This window comes from Pipistrellus hanaki (assembly GCF_964339955.1).
Source record: "Pipistrellus hanaki genome assembly, chromosome: 6".
In the NCBI taxonomy this organism is placed as follows: domain Eukaryota; kingdom Metazoa; phylum Chordata; class Mammalia; order Chiroptera; family Vespertilionidae; genus Pipistrellus; species Pipistrellus hanaki.
Window position 1 is genome coordinate 72,488,957 of NC_140508.1, and position 20,912 is coordinate 72,509,868.

At 45.8% G+C, this 20,912-nt stretch overlaps 2 protein-coding genes across 4 annotated transcripts in view; both read left to right on the forward strand.

Moving 5' to 3' along the window:
* Positions 1–20,912, forward strand: part of DYM (dymeclin) — a 319,690-nt gene that overhangs the window by 51,139 nt on the left and 247,639 nt on the right. The window lies entirely within an intron of this gene.
* RPL17 (ribosomal protein L17) lies at positions 15,221–20,523 on the forward strand. Of its 3 annotated transcripts, XM_084887981.1 has the most exons (8): positions 15,244–15,303; positions 16,141–16,193; positions 16,285–16,325; positions 16,422–16,475; positions 16,599–16,733; positions 17,348–17,446; positions 19,296–19,487; positions 20,445–20,523. In XM_084887981.1, exons 5-8 carry the CDS (start codon positions 16,632–16,634, stop codon positions 20,490–20,492), a joined length of 441 nt encoding a protein of 146 aa, XP_084744107.1. In that variant the 5' UTR covers positions 15,244–15,303; positions 16,141–16,193; positions 16,285–16,325; positions 16,422–16,475; positions 16,599–16,631; the 3' UTR covers positions 20,493–20,523. The 3 variants fall into 3 exon arrangements, with proteins under 3 accessions (XP_084744105.1, XP_084744107.1, XP_084744106.1); XM_084887979.1 differs by lacking the exon at positions 16,422–16,475 and having other exon boundaries at positions 15,221–15,303; XM_084887980.1 differs by lacking the exon at positions 16,422–16,475 and having other exon boundaries at positions 15,286–15,600.

The window sequence follows — 20,912 nt, forward strand, 5'->3', positions numbered from 1 at the left end:
GGGGACATTGCCCGACCCCCTGCGCCTGCTGGGGAGCGATCCCTGGGGAACGGAAGCCGTCCTCTCCCAGGTGCACAGCTGCCCCGCGCATCCAACAGTCTCCACGCCCCAGGCCACACCTGTAACCTCTGGTACTTCCTTCCTCCCCTGCCACCCGGGAGGCCCGCGGCAGGTGCAGGCGGCGGTCAGGACCAGGATCGACCACGGCTGAGGGACCGGGGGAGGGGGGTAAGGGGGGCCATGGCCGCGGCGTGAGGCCCCCACAGACTCTTGAGTCCTCGTTCTGCGGCCGGTTCTGCAACGCCCGGCGCAAGTCTCCAAAGCCATTCCCTCCTCCCTGGTACCCGCGCCACTTAGGGATGTTGGGGGAAATGAAGAGAGATCGTGTCCCCGCTTTTGCAGAGCCTTATGGTCGGTGCCCCGGGCCCTCGGGGTGGAGGCCTGGAGGGACACCGGCCGCCTCTCCCCGAGGAGAACGGAGCGGATCTGGGGAGTCCCGGGCTGCAGAGGCGCGCGGCTACCTGCGGAGCGCAATTACGCAGCTTCTTCCTCGTGTCCTCTTCCAGCCTCTCCTCCCCTGATGGTTCTGCTCCTGCTCCTGCTCCTCCCTCGGGGCCTGGGGCCGGCTCCCGGCCTGCGGGACTCCTCCGGGGCGGACCAGTCCGCGCCCGCCGCCGGGAGCCTCGGGGTCTGGAAGAGCGACGGCCGGGACCCCTGGAGGGCGGCTGCGCCCCAACAGCTCTTGGGGACGCTCCTCTGCGCCTTCGCCAACCTGAGCTCGCCGTGAAAGGGGGGGGGGGGGGCTGTGCGAGCACCGGCTCCACGAGTGACCCCGCCTCGCGGGAGCCGGCCCCCCTCCGCCGAGCGCGGAAACCCGCCCCGCAACCCCGCGCCCCGCTTCCCTGGTGTCTGCTCCCCAGCCAGGAAGATCAGGGGGGGCGGGGGCGGGGTGGAGGGGGGCCGGGGGAGGCCGGTCCGGGGGAGCAGGACCTGTGCCGACCTATTGCCTCGTTACTCTCGTTATCCAGCCTCCAGCCGGCCCAGTGCGTCCGTCCTCCCTCGAACTGTAATCCGCCGACAAGAGGCCGGCTGGCTTAGCTTTTCCCAGCCTAACACTCAGTCCGCTTCATGGGGTGGTAAAGGGCACCGCCAGGTTTGTTGTTTCCGTCCTCCTTCCCCTAACCCCACCCCCTCTCCTTCCTAAGAGGCAGTCTGCACAGCCGTCAGTCCGGTGGTACCCACATGTTACAAACGGGAAAACAGTCCTGGGACAGGCAGGCTGCAGGTTTGGAGGAATTGTTAACCATCAGGTCTCTCCTCTGCTCCGGGTTTTATATGGCCAGTGGGCCTTTCAATGGGAGCCCGTGGATACTATGTCTCCATCCCATCAGTAGCTGAGACAGTGGGTCACCTGTGAGTCAAAAATGTCCTCCTGCCGAAGCCGGTTTGGCTCAGTGGTAGAGCATCGGTCTGTGGACTGAAAGGTCCCAGGTTCGATTCTGGTCAAGGGCATGTACATTGGTTGCGGGCACATCCCCGGTAGGGGGTGTGCAAGAGGCAGCTGGTCGATGTTTCTCTCTCATCGACATTTCTAGCTATCTCTCTCCCTTCCTCTCTGTAAAAAATCAATAAAATATATATATATATATTTTTAAAAAGTCCTCCTCTGTTAGTAGTTGCTCAAAGCCATAGTATAGTCCCTAGGACCTTAGCGAAACACTGGTGTGTGTGTGGGGGGGGAGTTGGGAGGGGGGAGAGTGCGATCCCCTGGGGAGCTAGGTACTGACCAAGGAAGAAACCTGAAACCTGGGCATGTGCCCTGACAAGGAACCTTTGGATTCGTGAGTGTGGGGGATTACGGGGGTAGGGGGGAGAAGGGGGGAAGTTGGGGGGGGGGAATGCTTAACCCACTGACCACACTACCAGGGCTCTGCACCCTTTTTTTTTTTTTTTTTTTTACTGCCAAAGTTAGGAAACCATTAAGTTATTAAGTTGTAGCTTGTTGGTTGGAGTGCCTTCCTATGTCTGGCTCCCCCACCCCTCACCTGCTTTACCATCCCGCCACAACCGAAGCCCACTGTATTCCACGTGCGCCCCCTGATGGTCAATGCATGTCATAGCACCCAGTTGTTCGGTTGTTTCAACGTGGGTCTATCTGCATATTAGGGTTTTGTATATGGATAGATAACTTACCTGGGTCTTTAATTAGACATTATTTGTTTGGCTGTTTGATTAATATTTATGCCCCAGTTAGAGTTCAGCACCCATGAAAGCAACAGCTGAGCTTTTTTTGTGGTTGTTGTTCATTATTCTCTTGGAACCTGGCCTAGAGCCTAGCACATAAAAAGCTCGTTAAATATTTGTTGAATGATTACGTAAATGAAGTGTGTTATGAATCTCCCAAGAAGAGGACAAAGTAGTCAATTTTTGCTAAATTGATTTGACCACAGAACTCTTGCCCCACAGAGGGCTTAGTGAAGAAGTATAATCTCCAGAAACACAGTTTGGGAAGCACTGGATTAGGCACTGTAACTACAGACAAAGTTTATTGAACCTCAGTTTACATCTTCCTTTGCAGTATGACCTGAGCTCTCCTATATGCTGAAGGTATAGGTAGGCATGTTGGCAGGGGGGAGAAGGGGGAGTTGATGTTGTTGTTCTTTTGCTTGTTTCCCTTCCTCTGCACATCACAAACTCTATTCCTTGAATCTTCCCTTTAAAAGAAGCTGAATGAATCTCCTTAGTAAAGAGGTTTTCATGAAAATTTGTACATGCAATTAATGCATGGTAGTAACTTTTCTCCTGCATCTGTACAGGCACAAAGAAGGTGAAATCGTGGGTTTAACAAGAGATTGGGGTAGTTGAAAGGAATTTACCTGAGAGACCAGCCAGCCTGGCACATTTCTTTTGGGAGAGGCAGTGCATGGTTATCAGTTGACCCAGAGCATGAGACCCAGGGAAAGGCTGTCAAGTCGCACACACACACACACAAAAGTGGCTCAGCTGAAATATCCCTTTAATTCACGATGTTAACAATCTTCTCCAGCTAGTCCTACACACAAAAGCTAAATGATTACTGTGTGACAGCCTAGGACGTCCGGATTCTGAGCAGGACAGGAGCTCAGCACCTCCCAGGGAGAGGGGGCCAGGAGGGCAGCCAACTCTGTGAGGAGAAAACACAGCTGAGCAAAACAGGCAGCTCGGCCTGCTGGGGCCCTTTCTCTCACCCATCGTGTCTGTACAAAGGGACGGAGGAAAGAAAGGGGCAAGCAAAGGGGCTCATGGCCACACTGAGAAGCATTGAAAATGTTTCCAGTGACAGACTGGAAGACGACATCACCAAAATAAGTTCGTTTTTAAATACTCTGGGCATTTCCAAAGCTCAGTGGGAGGGAAGGGGGTGACATTTAAACCTGATTGTAAAAGGTCCATTTTCTAGCACAATATGTTACAAAGAACTGACCCCAGAATCTCTAAATAGACCAGTAACCACAAGATTGATAGCAACCATCTATTCTATCTACACAGACCCCCGGAAGTGCCAAATGTATATGGTTCACCAGGTAAATTCTCTAGACCAGTGGTTCTCAAACTTCCTAATGCCTCGACCCTTTAATACAGCTCCTCATGTTGTGGTGGCCCCCAACCATAAAATTATTTTTGTTGCTACTTCATAACTGTAATTTTTCTACTGTTATGAATCATAATGTAAACACCTGTGTTTGCCAAAACTGGTTTGGCTCAGTGGATAGAGCGTCGGCCTTTGGATGGAAAGGTCCCATGTTCGATTCCAGTCAAGGGTACATACCTGTGTTGCAGGCTCAATCCCCAGTAGGGGGTGTGCAGGTGGCAGCCAATCAGTGATTCTCTCTCATCATTGATGTTTCTATTTCTCCCTTTCCCTTCCTTTCTGAAACCAATTTAAAAAAAAAAAAAAATAGACTCTTGTCTTATATCATGTTTGTTTTCAATGGCCAGTATTTTACCTGGCCCAAAGCAATTACATAGTCAAATATTTGTGGAATGTGAATGAACTATCTTTCATATGTCATGATCCTATTCTGTCAAGCGATCTCTATCTGAAGAAGTCAGATACTTTTCCCGCTGTTTTAAATTCCTCTCTATGTACTTAAATTAATTATAAACTCCGGTCTATTTCTCCTCATAGGCTGTGAACAAGGAGCTCTGCTTTCATCTTCCTAACTACAAGCACTATCCTAGGTATCTAGCAGAAATTAAATATTTGTTGAGTAAATGAAGTGAATATTCCTTAAAAAGTAAAAGTGTGTGTGTGGGGCCGGGGGTAGGTTGGGAGGGATCAAGCATAGGATACCTTGCTCATTTCTTATTTATTTTTCTATCTTTACTAAAAAATAAAACCTTTGTTTAAAACTAATTTTTACCTATTTTTATAACTATACCTACACAGCAGATCATAGATGAAACACATCCACATCCATGCACACAAAGTTTGTTACATTAAATTAATAACCAGCAATCTCAAGTGGTCTTCTAATTCTGTCAAGCAATCAACTGTATTTCCTGGACCATTTATTCCTCCTACTCCTTTTCCTGGACAACTCTCATATCTTCTCTCCTCTCAGAACTCTAACATCTCTCTAACATCACTCCCAGCTAATGACCTGGTTTCTATTTTACTGGGAAAATAAAACCAATTAGAAGAGCCTAGGCTCAGTGGTTGAGCATCGACCTATGAACCAGGAGGTCATGGTTCAATTCCCGGTCAGGGCACATGCCTGGGTTGCAGGCTCGATCTCCTGTAGGGGGTGTGCAGGACGCAACCAATTAATGATTCTCTCTCATCATTGATGTTTCTCCCTCTCCCTCTCCCTTCCTTTCTGAAATCAATAAAAATATTTTTTTAAATCAAGCAAGAGAGAGCATCCACAGGCCCATCCACCTACTTATCTGTACCCAAGTCCTTGGTCTCCCTTCCAGGTACTAAGCATGAACTGTACTCCCCCCCCCACCACCACCACACACACACACATACACATACATACATTCCAGATTCCATCCCCTCTCACACACAGACAGACATCATTCCAAAATTTCTTCCTCTCTATTGGATCATTTCTGTCAGCAGACAAACACAAGTTATGGTCTCACCAACTTTAAAAAACTTCTCTCCCCAGACCCACCTTATTTCTCTGCTGCCAGTTACTGGAGCTGTTGCAACCCTGGCTGACGTGAGCAGGAAAGAATGGAGTGCGACCTGCCAAGAGATACTGGACAGTGGCCTCCACTTGCTCTTCCCTGGTTGGTCAAGTCTCCTTATCTGCACAGTTGGGATAATGAAACCCTTAGGAAAATGTCTTTGAAATCCTCAGAGGGCACTCCACATGGGAATGACTGCTGTCATCTTGACCTTTACTCCTGAGGGGACTCTGAGTGGGAAAAAGGAGGAACATTCTCAGGGCTTCAGGCCTGGATAAATTCACAAAATTTAAGTCCAAGAGTATTTCCTCCACTAGGTTCTGCAAAGACTGCACTTACTATCCTTTGAGAGATACAGACTCTTTACTTCTGAGATCTTAAATCCTACCCAGCAGACCCCCATCCAATGGTGGGATCCCCTCCAGGGTCCTGGGTAGGATTCATCCAGCCATGGACACGGGTAGAACCCAGGTCATAAAGGGAACTGGCCACTTCAGGAGGCAGCCAGCTCCTATTCAGGTCACTGTAAATGCTACAAGTCCTTTATTTGGGATTAAATCTAATCCTGATGGTTCCCAATATTGACTTTAGTTCTGCCTACACCTAATACATGTTGTGATCAAAGATCCAGAAGACTGTCAAAAGAGTCCCTCTCTGCGTCTTCTCTGATCCGGGCCAAACTCCCCCAATTCACCTTAGTGTACCAGAATGGTTATGAGCTTCGACGTTAACAGACCATGTTTGAAATTCCTTCTCTGCCACTTTCTACCTAAGTGCCTTGGGCAAGCTACTCAATATGCTCATCTTCCTTTTCCTCACCTACATAATGAAAACAGAAATGCTGCCCAATTGCTGTGGCTCAGTGGTTGAACATAGACATATATGAACCAGGAAGTCATGGTTCGATTCCCAGTTTGGGCACATGCCCGGGTTGCACGCTCAGTCCCCAGTGGGGGATGTGCAGGAGGCAGCTGATCAATGATTCTCATCAGTGATGTTTCTATCTCTCACTCTCTGAACTCAAGAAAACTATACTTTAAAAAAAATTGCTGGGAAGGGCCCTCCAGGAAAATGTGTTATCTTCGTGTGAGCAAGTTGCCACCCTGAGAAGCAAACATAGGCTCCAAGGGAAGGCCCACGGTTTGTGTTTGGTGAGTGCAGGTGGTTTGGATCATGGAGCAGTACCTGGGAAGGTTAGTTCTGGAAAAGTCTGTGTTCAGAGAAGAATGGCATCTAACAGGTGGCAGAAGGCAGAGGACTGAAGAAAGGGGAAGCAACTTAGTGCAGGAGCCCTGTGTAGAAATGAAGCATCAGTATATTAATATCCCAAGCTCTAGGCATCAGGGTATTAATATCCCAAGCTCTGTGTCATCAGGATATTAATATCCCAAGCTCTGTGGCATCAGGGTATTAATATCCCAAGCTACAGCACCTGGAGGGCTCAGCAAATGGTGACTATCATCCTCATATTCAGAAATAACGCCCCTCTTCCCCCCTGTGCTAAGTGGTTAGACCGCACCTGTAACTAGCACAGCCTCCTAGTTGAACCACAGCCTCCTAGACCAGGCCTGTATTATTGCATGTATCCCAATGTATTTCACTTAATTTGGTCTGGGTTGAGAGCCTACGAGGCAGGAACCACATCTTTTTTTAATCTTTGAATGTTCCTCATCTAGCACATTATTCACACACTACAAGTCCATTGCAGGAAGATTCGTGCAATAGGCCTTGAGGACCCAGGCCTTTGCTCTGGCCACAACGAGGCTTGGCTTCTCCATTCTGAACACAGCAGAGAAGCCAAGCCTCTTTAGTCTTCAGTCTTCAGTCTTTGCTCCATGCTCACGTATGCAAATTAACCCACTATATTTGTTGGGTTAATTTGCATACTCCTGATTGCCTCATGGGTGTTGTGGAGGTGTGGTCAATTTGCATATTTCTCTTTTATTAGTGTAGATTGTAGATGTTAATTAGATGTTAGTGAGCTACACTACGTGGCAAAGGAATCTCAGTACCTAGTCTTTAGAGAAGCTTGGTGGTAGAAGAGGATGAAAGGGACCGTATAAAGAAGCTGAGGGAAGGGGAAGAAGAGATGGAGTGTCGAAGGCAGACAGGGAGTAGCCCTCGATCCTAAGAGTGGAAGCTCCTGGAGGAGCTAGCTCTGGGAAGGTTGGGGCGCTTTAAAGTGAAGGCCAGGTGCAGGAGCTGAGGAAGCAGGAGACAACAGTTTCTTCCAGGAGTGAGAAAGGACAAGGGCCTAGGGGCTTGGGGAAAGACAAGAGATCTGGACAAGCCACAGGGACCATGGCATCTACCTCTTCCAGGACAGGAGCCACCAGCTCGGCTCACTTCACTCATACTTAGATCTTCTGTCTCAGTTTTTCACTCCAAAAAACACTGTGGCCACCGTAGAAATCATCCTGGGGGTAAGTGGGAATAACGGGGCATTCAGCAGCCAGAGAGCAACAGTGGCGAATCTCCTCCCCCAAAGGAATCAATAAGCCTTTCCATACTACACTGGATTAGATTTGCAGGAAGGATACCCAAGAAGTAATAATTAGGGTGATTGCCTGTGGATTGAGGGTGAGACATATGGGGAAAGGGATAGGAGTGAGACTTTTTATTGGATGCCTTTTGATATACTAGTATATATATTTTTATTTTGAACCATCTGAATGTCTTCCCTGTTTTTTATGTTTAATGATACATTTTGAAAAGAAAAAAAAAAAAAAAAACACTGAAAAAATATTGTCTAGAGAAGTTTTCCTGGGGGGAAAAGGAAAGGAAGTCCCCTTCAGAAATAGAGGACAGCAAAGGTTGTAGCTTCATCTCGGTGCCTTACGAAAGGCCTCAGCAACTGGGAAGGCCACAGGCAAGAAAAGTTAAGATAATGCTTTTCATTAGAACAACCGGGTAAGTTGGGGATCACTTGCCCAGAAAGGAATAAAGACGGCGTCTTCATCTGCATGATGAGAGGGCTGGGCTCGGACACCTTGCTAAACAAAAACAAACATGTAATTCCCACAGCTGTAAGTCTTTTTATAAGAGGGTGTATTAGGCCCTAGCCTGTTTGGCTCAGTGGATAGAGCCTCCGCCCACGGACTAAAGGGTCTTGGTTTCAATTCCAGTCAAAGGCATGTTCCTCTGTTGCAAGCTCCATCCCAGGCCCCTGGCTGGGGTGCATGCAGGTGGCAACTAATCAATGTGTCTCTTTCATATCAATGTTTCTCTCTCTCAGTCTCTCCTCCCCTTCCACTCTCTCTAAAAATCAATGAAAAAATATCCCTAGGCAAGGATTAACAACAACAAAAAAGGAAAGTCTTGCCGAAACCAGTTTGGCTCAATGGATAGAGCGTCGGCCTGTGGACTGAAAAGTCCCAGGTTCGATTCTGGTCAAGGGCATGTATCTTGGTTGTGGGCACATTCCCAGTGGGGGATGTGCAGGAGGCAGCAGATCGATGATTCTCTCTCATCGATGTTTCTAATTCTCTATCCCTCTCTCTTCCTCTCTGTAAAAAATCAATAAAATATATTTTTTAAAATTAAAAAAAAAAAAAGGAAAGAAAAGGCTTTATTAGGCCATTGCCAGCATCAAAGAACACTGGTTCTGGTACACTGAGTTTAATCCACCAGCAGCATGGCTAGTAGGAAAGTCAGCACATCCAATGTCCAAGAGTTGTGTTTTTTTTTGTTTTTGTTTTTTTAATATATGTTTGTTGATTTCAGAGAGGAAGGGAGAGAGAGAGAGAGAGAGAGAGAGAGAGAGAGAGAGAGAGAGAGAGAGAGAGAGGAACATCAATATCAATGAGAAGAGAGAATCATTGATTGGCTGCCTCCTGCACACCCCCTACTGGGGATCGAACCTGTAACCGGGGCATGTGCCCTAACCGGAATTAAACTGTGACCTCCCGGTTCATGGGTTGATGTTCAACAATTGAGCCACGCCAGCTGGGCTGTCCAAGAGTTTTGCAAGCTTTTTTAAACATCAAGGAGGGGGAACAAGATGTAAGCTGTCTGAAAGGAGTTACTTTGAGGGGATGGCAGAAGCAGGGCTCATCCTGGGACAGGCACAGCACGGCTGCCACAGGGTCCACAGTGGTCAGAAAGCTCCCGTGTAAAGAAGAAGTGGAGGCCATTCTCTCTTTTGGATAATCACAGAAATAGCCTCCTGGGAATTAACCCTCAATTCCCCGTTTCACAGGAACTGGGCCACTCTCCTGTCACTACAATTTTAACTTAGGACATTGCAGAATGTGTCCCTGTCCTTTTCCCCTTTCCACCCAGATCTTCCAAAGGGAGCATTGCTGACGAATATCTGTATGACTTTAATTATACTTTTGTGTCTAGGGCATTGTCCCACATTGCTAAGGAAAACTTATTCCTAGGATAGTGTTCGGCAAACTGCAGCTCGCCAGCCACATGCGGCTCTTTGGCCCCTTAAGTGTGGCTCTTCCACAAAATACCATGGCCTAGATGAGTCTATTTTGAAGAAGTGGCGTTAGAAGAAGTTTAAGTTTAAACAATTTGGCTCTCAAAAGAAATTTCAATCGTTGTACTGTTGGTATTTGGATCTGTTGACTAATGAGTTTGCTGACCACTGTCCTAGGAGGTCATGTCCCTAGGACAGTGGTCAGAGAAGACAAATTCAAGGGTTATGTCAGGTAAGATGTCTTAGGCCAACTGGGACAAAAAGAGGGAGGTGCGGGGGGGGGGGTGGAGAGAGAGAGAGAGAGAGAGAGAGAGAGAGAGAGAGAGAGAGAGAGAGAGAAGGAATTATCTGGTAGCCACTGACAAGGATTTTTAAGTTTTTCTTGAAGAGGAGCTTTTTCTGGAAAGGTACAGGTGGTTAGTTCAATCTGTTGGCTGGGGCTTGGTTTATGGATTTTAATGTTCTCCTGGAGTTTGAAATAGAGTTTTACTTGGTTTGGTGCTGCAGGCTGGGTACTGTGCCCCCAGTGCCCAACCATGTTCCCCGGGGCTGAGCTTCAGTGTTCTGTCTCCTCTCTCTCCATTCCCTCTCCCAACCCCACACCCTGCTCACTCACAGTCTCATCTCCACAAGGCTTACAAATCAGCCCAGTTCCGAGGGAATACGTAGTGCATTAAATCAAAGTCGGTTATATGTCAAGGTAAACAGAATTGACTACATGCACCCTTTGCCCACAGAGATGACAGAAAGGTTTATACCATGCGGAACGGGTGCCATCTAGCGGCCTGTGGTGTCACCCAAGAGCAACGGCAGGAACGTGTCCTTCAGCTTTTGTGAATAATTTTAGGGTTCCTTTCCAGGCTCACCCTTGGTAAAACTGTGAAATCCAAGACAAATTTCCCCATATTTACAGTTTATCCTCTCTGGAATGTTCCCCCATGACAGTCAGGGGTAGCAGAAAGAGAGCCAACATTGGGGTCAGGTCAACCTAGCTCTGCACCAAATGCATCCTGTGCTGCCTGTTAGCTGTGGGATCCGGGCCAGTCCCCCACCTTCCCTGAGTCTCAAGCCCTCGGCTATACACCACGGAGAGTACAATCTTCCTCACAAAGTCTTTGTGGAGAATGGGTGAGATAACGTGTACATAGCATTCCACATGCAGCAGACACACCCTAAGTATTAGTTCCACCCTCGAGGACATCATTACTGTAACTATTGGACGAAAAAGGGAAAACAAACTGCTGAGCTCTGGTCCAGGGAAGTACTCAGAGGGGCGATAACTCTCGGGATGACAGCAGCAAACAATGCCATGCAGAGAACTCACCGGAAGAGGCTTTCAGGGACGCAAGAGATACGGGTTACGTTAAGGGAACCAACAAGGGCTATGGAGACACACAGAGCCCAGCAACAACAGAAAGACATTTCCACGTCCAGGGCTCCCAGGACAAGCGGACACTGCAATGGAGTCTGAGAGCGCTGAGCTTGGGCAGGTGAGCAGTCTGACAGGTGCCAAGCAGCAAGGGAGCTGGGGAGAAATAGCCCGACCTCTCCCCATGACCTCCAACTCCCGCCTGTGCTCACTGTGGGCTGCCATGACCCAATCAGAAGGCTGGCAGGAAGGCCAGGGTGGGAGTTGGGAGGCTGCGGAGCAGGGCACAGCTGCCAGGGAAGGGACTGGAGGAGACTCACCAGTGCAGGGCATCATGGAGGACACCCATGCTTTGGGGAAAGAATCAGATCGGGTGATGCCCATAAATAAATCCTAAGGAGAAGGAGGGAGAAAGGAGGAAGGAGCCATATGTTCTGATTATCTATTTTATTGTGTTTACTGTGTCTTTTAACTTTCTCTTGTAACTTTTCCAGCAACCCAGTACAGTTAGTATTGTTATCTTCCTTTTACAAATGAAGGAGAAAAGCTCAGAGAAGCCAAATAACGTGCACTGAGACACCCGGAGGGGAAGTCCTAGAATCCCACCCTCTGTTACCAGATGCCAATGTCCCTCTATCTGATCCCCTCCACCCTGGAATGATACCCTTATTTACACATGATAAAGATGGCATTTTAAGTCTATAGGAAAAACACAAACTACTGAGCAAATTGTGACATTTGGGTAGCTATGAGAAAAAGATGAAGTTGGATCCATATCTCAAGCTTTACATTGGATGGGCAGCATATTAAAACATGAAAAATAAAACCATAAAGTGTCTTCCACAATGGGAGCATTAACAAAATCTTATCAGAGTGGAGAAGTCCTTTCTAACTCAAAACCTTGAAAAGAAAAAAGAGTGAGAAATTGGAAAACATAGAAATAAAACATTTTTGGCAAAGCGAAAAGCACCCTGCCATTATTCAAATGGCTCTATTCTGCTCACACACCAGTGTCCTCCGAGGTTGGCAGGAAAGATGCTCTCCTGGCCCAACTCCAAACCCTACAGCTCCTCAGAAACACCTTCCAACTGCTCAGGAATGGAATTCTTCCTGCAGAGACAGAACACTGACGCTCAGCCCCGGGGAACATGGCTGGGCACTGGGGGCACAGTACCCAGCCTGCAGCACCAAACCAAGTAAAACTCTATTTCAAACTCCAGGAGAACATTAAAATCCATAAACCAAGCCCCAGCCAACAGGTTGAACTAATCACCTGTACCTTCTTTCAATCCAATACAGAGTGCCTCTGCCGGTGTCATCCATGACGTTGGTTTTTCTTTGTTACGTGCTCACAGGCAGAAGGAGACTGTGCTACAAATTCAAGGAGGAGATGTCCAAAAGGCTTGGTGAAGTTCCAAAATTACCAACTCTCACAGCTTGCAATCATGAAATCCTATGACTTTTACTAAAATCTCGCCAATGCATCATCCACCACTCTCCATTCTCTTTGCGGGGGATGAGGGCGGGGGGGAGGGCCCGCTGAATCAGATCAGTTCAGGCCACCACAGTCTTTGCCAGTCTCTGGTCTTGCCCCTGGTGCAACCCAGATGTCTCTCTGCAGAGTGATTCTTTTCTAATTGAAATCTGATCAAATCACCTCAAACTCCCCAAGGATTTAAGTGCTTTCAGAAGCCCCTCATTGACTTTAAGATGCATTGAAAACTTCTTTGCAGACAAATGCGATCCTTCAAGATCGGGTTTGCCTCTCCCCCTATCTCTCCCCAAAGTAACCCAAACATCTGCAATTCCTGCAAGAGAACTTCCCCGCTGGAAACAGCAATCATTTCCCTCCTGCTTCATGGTGCAGCCGCCATGTCATTGACTCAGGGCAGCTTTCCCACTCTGAGTGCTATTAACGAGGTCCTTAGTGCTCCCCCGACTTTGGCAGTTCACAATGTATTCTACTTGATTGTTCACCTCCTACTTCCCTATCTTTCCATCCCTTCTCCCAAGACTGTAGGTTCCTTGAGGTTAGAGATTCTCTTAGTACTGGTTATAACTCAGCATTTAACACACTGGCAGGCGTATCTTAAGTGTACAATAAATACTCATTGACTGGATGAATGAACAACTAAATTGTTAAGAATTGCCCAGCCGGTGTTGCTCAGTGGTTGAGCATTGATCTGTGAACCAGAAGGTCATGGTTCCATTCCAGGTCAGGGCATGTGCCCAGGTTGCAGGCTTAATTCCCAGTTGGAGACAAGCAGGAGGCAGTTGAACAATAATTGATTCTCTCTCATCATTGATGTTTCTATTTCTCCTTCTCCCTTCCTCTCTGAAATCAATAAAAATATATTTTAAAAAAGAAGTAAACCTATTTGTAGCTCCCCATTGTTTTAATAATTAAGATTCCTGCAAATAAATATAATACAATTCAAAAAATTAAGTTTATAAGCAACAAATTGAAGAAAAAATATGTATCAAATAAAGTTTAAAGAGTTTATTTAAACTTTATAGAAAAAAATCACTAAGGCTTTAAAAGATAAACCAGCCTGGCCTCCTAGTTCAGCCTATGAACTAGGAGGTCATGGTTTGATTCCTGATCAGGGTGCATGCCTCGGTTGCAGGTTTGATCATCAGTGAGGAAGGAGTGTGCAGGAGGTAGCCCATCAATGATTCTCTCTCATCAGTGATGTCTCTCTCTCCCTCTCTCTTCCTCTATGAAATCAATAAAAGTATAGTTTTAAAAAATAAAAGATAAACCATTCCCCTTAAGAGGAAATAATCTCAAAGGTTTTAATTCTTCTTGTCTAATCCAATGCTAGCGAATACAAAATCAAGTGTGGGATCATGTCTGTCTTTTAACAATAGGCTCGATCTCTCTGTAAAATCAATGAGAATGGGGTAGGCGTGTGTAGAGAAAGGAGAAAGAAAGGTTAAGGGATGAAGAAGGCACAGGACAGATAACAGAAGGATCTTCAGTCATCCTCAAGAATTTGGAACAGGAACCACATAAAAAAAAAAAAAATAGAACCTGAAAAATGACGTGATCATTTTGGCAGCTGTTTTAGCAAAATGATTCTGTCAGCAATATAGAGGATATATTAGAGTGTGGAAAAATAAAGGCCAGAAGACCACTTAGGAGACTCTGGCAGTAATCATAGACTTTAAGTGCTTGTGTGTGCCAAGACAAGGAAAAGAGAAATTGATTTCCAGCTTTCTGGTTTGAGAACTTAGAAGTACAAAGACAAGGCAAGGGAGAGGCAGGAATGCCTAGTGATGACAAATTTGCCACTGGAGCTTTTCTTTGCTTCCAGATGTCACTTTTGAGCTGTGGGACTTTGGGATAAATCCCTTAATTTCTCTGTACCTCAACTTCATCATTTATAGAATAGAAATAATAGTAATATCTCTTTTTACAGTTATCCTAAGGTTTAATTAAAGAAATGCATCTGATTGAAAAGTATTGAAATAGTGTCTTGAATTTAGTAAGCTTTTTATTTATTTTTTAAATATATATTTTTTTATTGATTTCAGAGAGGAAGAGAAAGGGAGAGAAAGATAGAAACATCAATGATGAGAGAGTATCATTGATCAGCTGTCTCCTGCATGCCCCATACTGGGGATTGAGCCTGCAACTCCAGCATGTGCCCTGATAGGGAATCCAACTGTGACCTCCTGGTTCATATAAGTCCATCCTCAACCAGTGAGCTACGTCAACTGGGCCAGTTAGCACATTCTTTACACAGATTGCAGTACAATTGACTGGGTGATATGCTTTTGGTTAAATTTATTGAGGTGACATTGGTTAATCAAATTATATAGGTTTTGGGTATACAGTTCTAGAATGCATCTTCTGTATATTGTACTGTGTGTTCACCACCCTAAGTCAAGAGACTGGGTGATATTCTCATCCTGAGAATTTTCTGATGATTACATTCTATCCTTTGCATCTTCTTAATTGTCCAATTAATTACAAATCACTTTCAGGGATACATGATCATATAATCAAACCTAAAGAATGTTGAATAAATGCCTTGTATATGTAATAACACGTGATCCTGTCCTAGAACTGCAAATCTGCTTTAATTAATATTTAAAATTCCTAACTTTATTTCTGGATCAAAAAATAGAGAATTTTGAGACGGTCTCTAACGAGGCATTTCGTTTTAAGGTCTTCTAAAACTTATTCCACACTCCCTTAATCTTTCCCCTTCCTTCCTCCCCTTTTCAAATCTCGTTTCTTTGGATGGGAATCTCGCGAGAGTTTGAGTTCTCATGAAATCTCCCAAGAGCCTCTGCTCTTCCTCTTCTCCCAAAGCGGCCCTAGGTGAGTTTCTCTTCGGCGCTCTCTCCGAGAGTTGAATCCTCCGGTTATCACCGCCATCCTGGCCTTGGGGGCGCCAATCTTGAGGCCCCTGAGAAGAGAACTCTTGCGGTTACTGATTTCTCGCTGAAGGCAGTGTCCCCCTGTGCGCGGGGAAGTGTCGGAGCGCCCGACTTGGCGCCCGGGCAATGCGGCCCTTGCGGCCCGAAAAGGGGTGCAATGGGAGGTGTTGGGGGCTTTGGGAGCCCGGGTAGCCCGTGGTCGGTGCCGCCTCTTACTCCGGAGGTCCAATGTCTGGCGGTGAGTGAGGGCCAAGTACGCGGCGCGTTTGTGGCCTCGGTGAGACAATTGGGGGGGAGCGGGAATAGTCAGGTGGAGGCTTTCCTCACTTGAGAGTCTTCCAAACCATCTGCGTGTCACGTTGGCGACAGCACCGAAGCGTGGGAAGGCGTAGCATCCCTTGTGGAGTTGTGTGGGTGAAGAGGGTTTCTGCGGAGCGGGAGCACGCCGACGGTGGTGGCTGAGGCCTGCCACCCCCGTGCGCCGTGTCCTTACGCCCGAGGGAGCCCTGGTTGCACTGAAACGGGCTTATTGCCACCCAGAGAGGAACGGGGCTGGCGAAGGCCGTGCGCCCGGTCTGGTGCCGGCACTGTTGCCGGCAGCCACTGGCGGTCAGAGGGAAAGAGCGAGGCTGCGATGATGGCACTTCTTAGGACACCTTTGGATTCATCGTGAAAACAACTGTTCTCTGAGCAGCTGCTGGTAGCACTTGGTGCAGATTTAGGCTGTAAATCTGACTGTGCAACCACGTCCTGACAGTTGCTCCGTCCTCCCTTCCAGGTGACCTCCGAAGATGGTTCGCTATTCGCTAGACCCAGAGAACCCCACAAAATGTGAGTGAACAACACTTAATGCATTTCTTATTTGGGGGTAAGGGAAGAGATACTCGAAGTTGTTAACCACTGTGTCCTCTGTTTTTTTTAGCATGCAAATCGAGAGGGTCCAATCTCCGCGTTCACTTCAAGGTATGTGAACCTGTTAACGCTCTAAAAGTCGTTGTGGGTGCTCCTTTTCTTTGACACTAGGGGCCGAAAAGGCAGCTGCAGTGATGTCTTTCTTAGGACACCTTTGGATTTACCATGAAAACTAATCACTTCTGAGCAGCCACCTTCTAGGTATCGGTCATGAGTGTGTCTGACTGTTTTGATGTTGACATTTTGAGGATTCGAGAACTTCATGCTTGCTTTAAAAGTTGTGATGCCTTAACATGGTTAACTCCCGGTGTGTTTCCTATTTAGAACACGCGTGAAACTGCCCAGGCCATCAAGGGCATGCATATTCGGAAAGCCACCAAGTATCTGAAGGACGTCACCTTAAAGAAGCAGTGCGTGCCGTTCCGCCGTTACAATGGCGGCGTTGGTAGGTGCGCCCAGGTGAGAACTGATGGTTGCTATTTGAAAAGACAGATTGTAAGGGAAAGTGACTGGATGGGATTAAAATGGCTAAGGTCTTTAGTCATGGCTGTTACTGGTTGCTGTGATGACAGTCTTAGGACACCTTTGGATAAACCGTGAAAAGAATCATGTTCTGAGCAACCTCGAAGTGAATAAAACAAATTGTGTGTTTTTTGTTTGTAATTTTAAGAGTACGTTTACTGAAGCGGGGAACAGTGAAACAGGAATGGCTTAGGGCAGCAGCAGCAACAATGGGAGAGACGTGCTGCTTTGGCTCCCTAGAAATGTCATGGGAAAGGAGTGAGCCAGGGCAGCGCTGTGGTCCCATTCACTGGAGAGACGCAAAATGGGGCCTTGGAGACAGGTTTAGGGGTTTGGCCCAGGACAAGCTGCTGCCTATTGCTTCCCTGGTTGCAAGTCTCTGTGGGGTCCCTTAGAGTTTAGGAGATGCTTGCCTGCAGGGGAAGAAGAGGGAGAAGGAAAAGAGGTTAGGTGTGGGTATGCTCCCAGGAGGCAGAGGTGCCATAAATTAATCTTGATTGTGACAGTTTATTTAAATTGGGAACCTAATAGCCTATCTTTGTTTTCTTTAGGCAAAACAGTGGGGCTGGACACAAGGTCGGTGGCCCAAAAAGAGTGCTGAATTTTTGCTGCACATGCTGAAAAATGCCGAGAGCAATGCTGAACTTAAGGTACCCAAAGCATTAATATCTATATGTATCCAGCTTGGATGGTGGTTCAGTTAATGTTCAGATTTACACATACAATAAGACACTATTGCAAAGAAACAAATGTAGTTATCAAAGTGGTTGCTTTAGTAATGGTTAATGTGGTTTATTGCCAACACTTTAAAAAATATATATTTTTAAAATATATTAAAAGGGAGAGAAACATAAATGATGAGGAAGAATTATTGATCAGCTGTCTCTTGCATGACCCACATTGGGGATTGAGCCTGCAACCTGGGCATATGCCCTGACCTGGAATGGAACCGTGACCTCTTGGTTCATAGGTTGATCCTCAACCACTGAGCCACTCGGGCCAGGCTATTGCCTATATTTTTTTTCTTTTTTTTTTCTTCTTTTTTTTTTTTATTGTTTGAAGGATTACAAATAGTAGTGCATATGTCTCTTTTTTTCCCCCCCTTGACTCCCCCCCATGTCTTGTATCCAGTGATTATGCTTATATGCATGCATACAAGTCCTTTGATTGATCTTTTACAGCCCCCCCTCTCCACCTCCCTTGCCTTCCTGCTATAGTTTGACAGTCTGTTCAATGGTTTTTTATCTCTATAACTATTTTTTCCCCATTTCTTTTCTTTGAGAAATCTTGCAACTACAGACTAGAAATAAGCGTATAAAACAAAAAACGTTTGAGTCCCAATTTCAGTGTCCAACAGTTCTGAGACCCAGTTTCAAGGTCAAATAGTTCCTTATATGTACATGCCAGCAATATCTGGATGATGGACAGATGGTTATTGCCTACATTTTTAATGGAGAGATACTAAGTTTCATTTAGAAGTTAAAAAACAGTGTGGTCGACAAAATTGGTTTGTCCATTCCCCTTTTGCATTTGGAAATCTGGGCCAGAATTAAAAGTGGGTCTCGGGCTATAATCCCCTTTCATTTATATCTATAATAATAAGCATAATATGCTAATTAGACCAGACATCCATCCTTCTGGACAAAGCTACAGAGGCTGAGGCCCTTGCTCTAATTTCATGCATCAGGCCTCTAGTGTGTGCGTGTGTATGTGTGTGTGTGTGTGTGTGTGTGTATATATATATATATATATATATATATATATATATATATATATTCTCCTCCCCCCCCCCCCCCCCCCCCCAGCCTGGCCTGCTGGGATCAAACAGAAATTGGCACTCCGGCAATACACACACCTCTTCCCTCAGGGGTCCCAGAGTGCGGTTGGGCTCCATAGGCAGTTCCTGCTTTGAGTGCCTGCCCTGTGGTGATCAGTGCTTGTCATAGTTACCGGCTACTCTTTGATGGCTTAGCCTTTTATTTACATACTTTTTTAGAGAGAGGGAAGGGAGTGGGAGAGAGGAACATCAATGTAAGTGGAACATGGATCCCCTGTTGCCTCTTGTGCAACCTTTGGGATTGAGCCCAAAACCCGGGCATGTGCCCTGACCACAAATTAAACTGGCAACTTTTTGGTGCACAGCACAATACCCAACCAAATAAACCACACCAGCCAGGGCTGGTTATGTGATCCTTGTAGCTGCTAAGCCATGCTGCCAAAGTCTTGTTTATCATCAAAGCTTATAAATTAACACTACTCTTCGTGATCTTCAACATGCACTTAGCATAGCAGCATAGCGCTGAGTTTCGGTAGTTAGGTTTAATTTAAGGAACGCCATTTAGAACCAAGTTTAAAGTAACTGCCTGAACTGATACTTGGCTTAAACTCTTAAGGATTGCTTTTCAAAATGAGTTCATTAAGGCAGGAACTTAACTTCCAAAGATAGTGTACAATAAAGGAATAAAGGTTTACCTGATTATGTTCCTTCTTCCTTCCCAGGGTTTAGATGTAGACTCTCTGGTCATCGAGCACATTCAGGTGAACAAAGCGCCCAAGATGCGGCGTAGAACCTACAGGGCTCACGGGCGTATTAACCCCTACATGAGCTCTCCCTGCCACATTGAGATGATCCTCACTGAGAAGGAGCAGATCGTTCCCAAGCCAGAAGAGGAGGTGGCACAGAAGAAGAAGGTGACGTTACTCAGTTTCAGTTGTGTGTACTACATGTGCGGTTGCTGTGATGACTCACTTAGGACACCTTTGGAATAACCGTGAAAGGAAACTGTTCTGAGCAACCAGCAACCTTGTATTTTATTTTTACTTTCATGGATCTCATTTGTTTCTTGATTGATACTGAATAGTAACTTTGTACTATTCAGTACATCAGAACTGTGATTGTCTACTGATAGTCCCACCTACTTGTCCATTGCCACTTCCAAAAATGCCCCTCAGATCTAATAAGCCTATATTCGGTAAATGATGACAAGTCAGTGTTGTTTTTGAGAATTGCCTCCTATCCTTGTCAAGTTTAAGGTGTGCCATATGATGGCTTGATTTAAGTATACTGTGAAATGATTATCACAGTGGGTTCTTATAGATTCAGTAAAAATAGGGGAAGGATATGATAATTCTTACGATTTCTTTTCCTATCCACTTTCCTATGTGGATAGTCATCCGTTCAGTTGGGTAGGCCAGAAAACTTCTCTTCACCTAATAGATTTTTTGTATTGATATTGTCACTTAAATATCCTGTCATTGGAATCCTTAGCAGCTGGTATTACTGTCTTCAGTGAAAATCAATTTAAACTCGTTCTCTGATTAGTCATACCACATCTCTATGCCAAAGGACACTTTCATTTTTTAAAATATATTTTTATTGATTTCAGAAAGGAAGGAAGAGGGAGAAAGAAACATCAATGAAAATCATTGATTCGCTACTTCTTGCACAACCCCCAACTGGGGATTGAGCTTTCAGTCAGAGCATGTGCCCTTTACCAGAATCAAACCTGGGACCCTTCAGTCCGCAGGCCAACAGTCTGTCCACTGAGCCACACCAGCTAGAGCCCTTTTATGTTGATGTTTCCAGTTCTTTTTAAGTGTGGATGTTTCTTCAGGAAGTTTAACAGTCATTTTAATTTTCTTCCCCAGATATCTCAGAAGAAACTGAAGAAACAAAAACTTATGGCCCGGGAGTAAATTCAGCACAAAATAAATTAAAGTAAAAGAATGTTGGGTTGTCTTTATTACTAAATATGTTTCAAGTGATAAAACAAGTTTTCTGATTAGAATTTAAAAATAGATTATTCTGTTCTGTCATTAATTTGGGTCATAAACATGCTATTTTGAACGTGTTGCTGCTTTTTTGCACAAGATGGGATTAAAATGAGTTGTGAAATTTTTTATAGCCATTTTATTGAGATTTAACATTGCAGTTCACAGTGCAATTGATCTTGGTATACTGTTATGAATCTATCGCTAAAATCAATTTTGGGACATTTTAATCGCCCCAGAGGAACCTTGGCAGTGGTTAGCTGTTACTCCCAGCCCTAGGAAACTACTTACCCTGTTTCCCCGAAAATAAGACAGTGTCTTATATTAATTTTTGCTCCCAAAGAT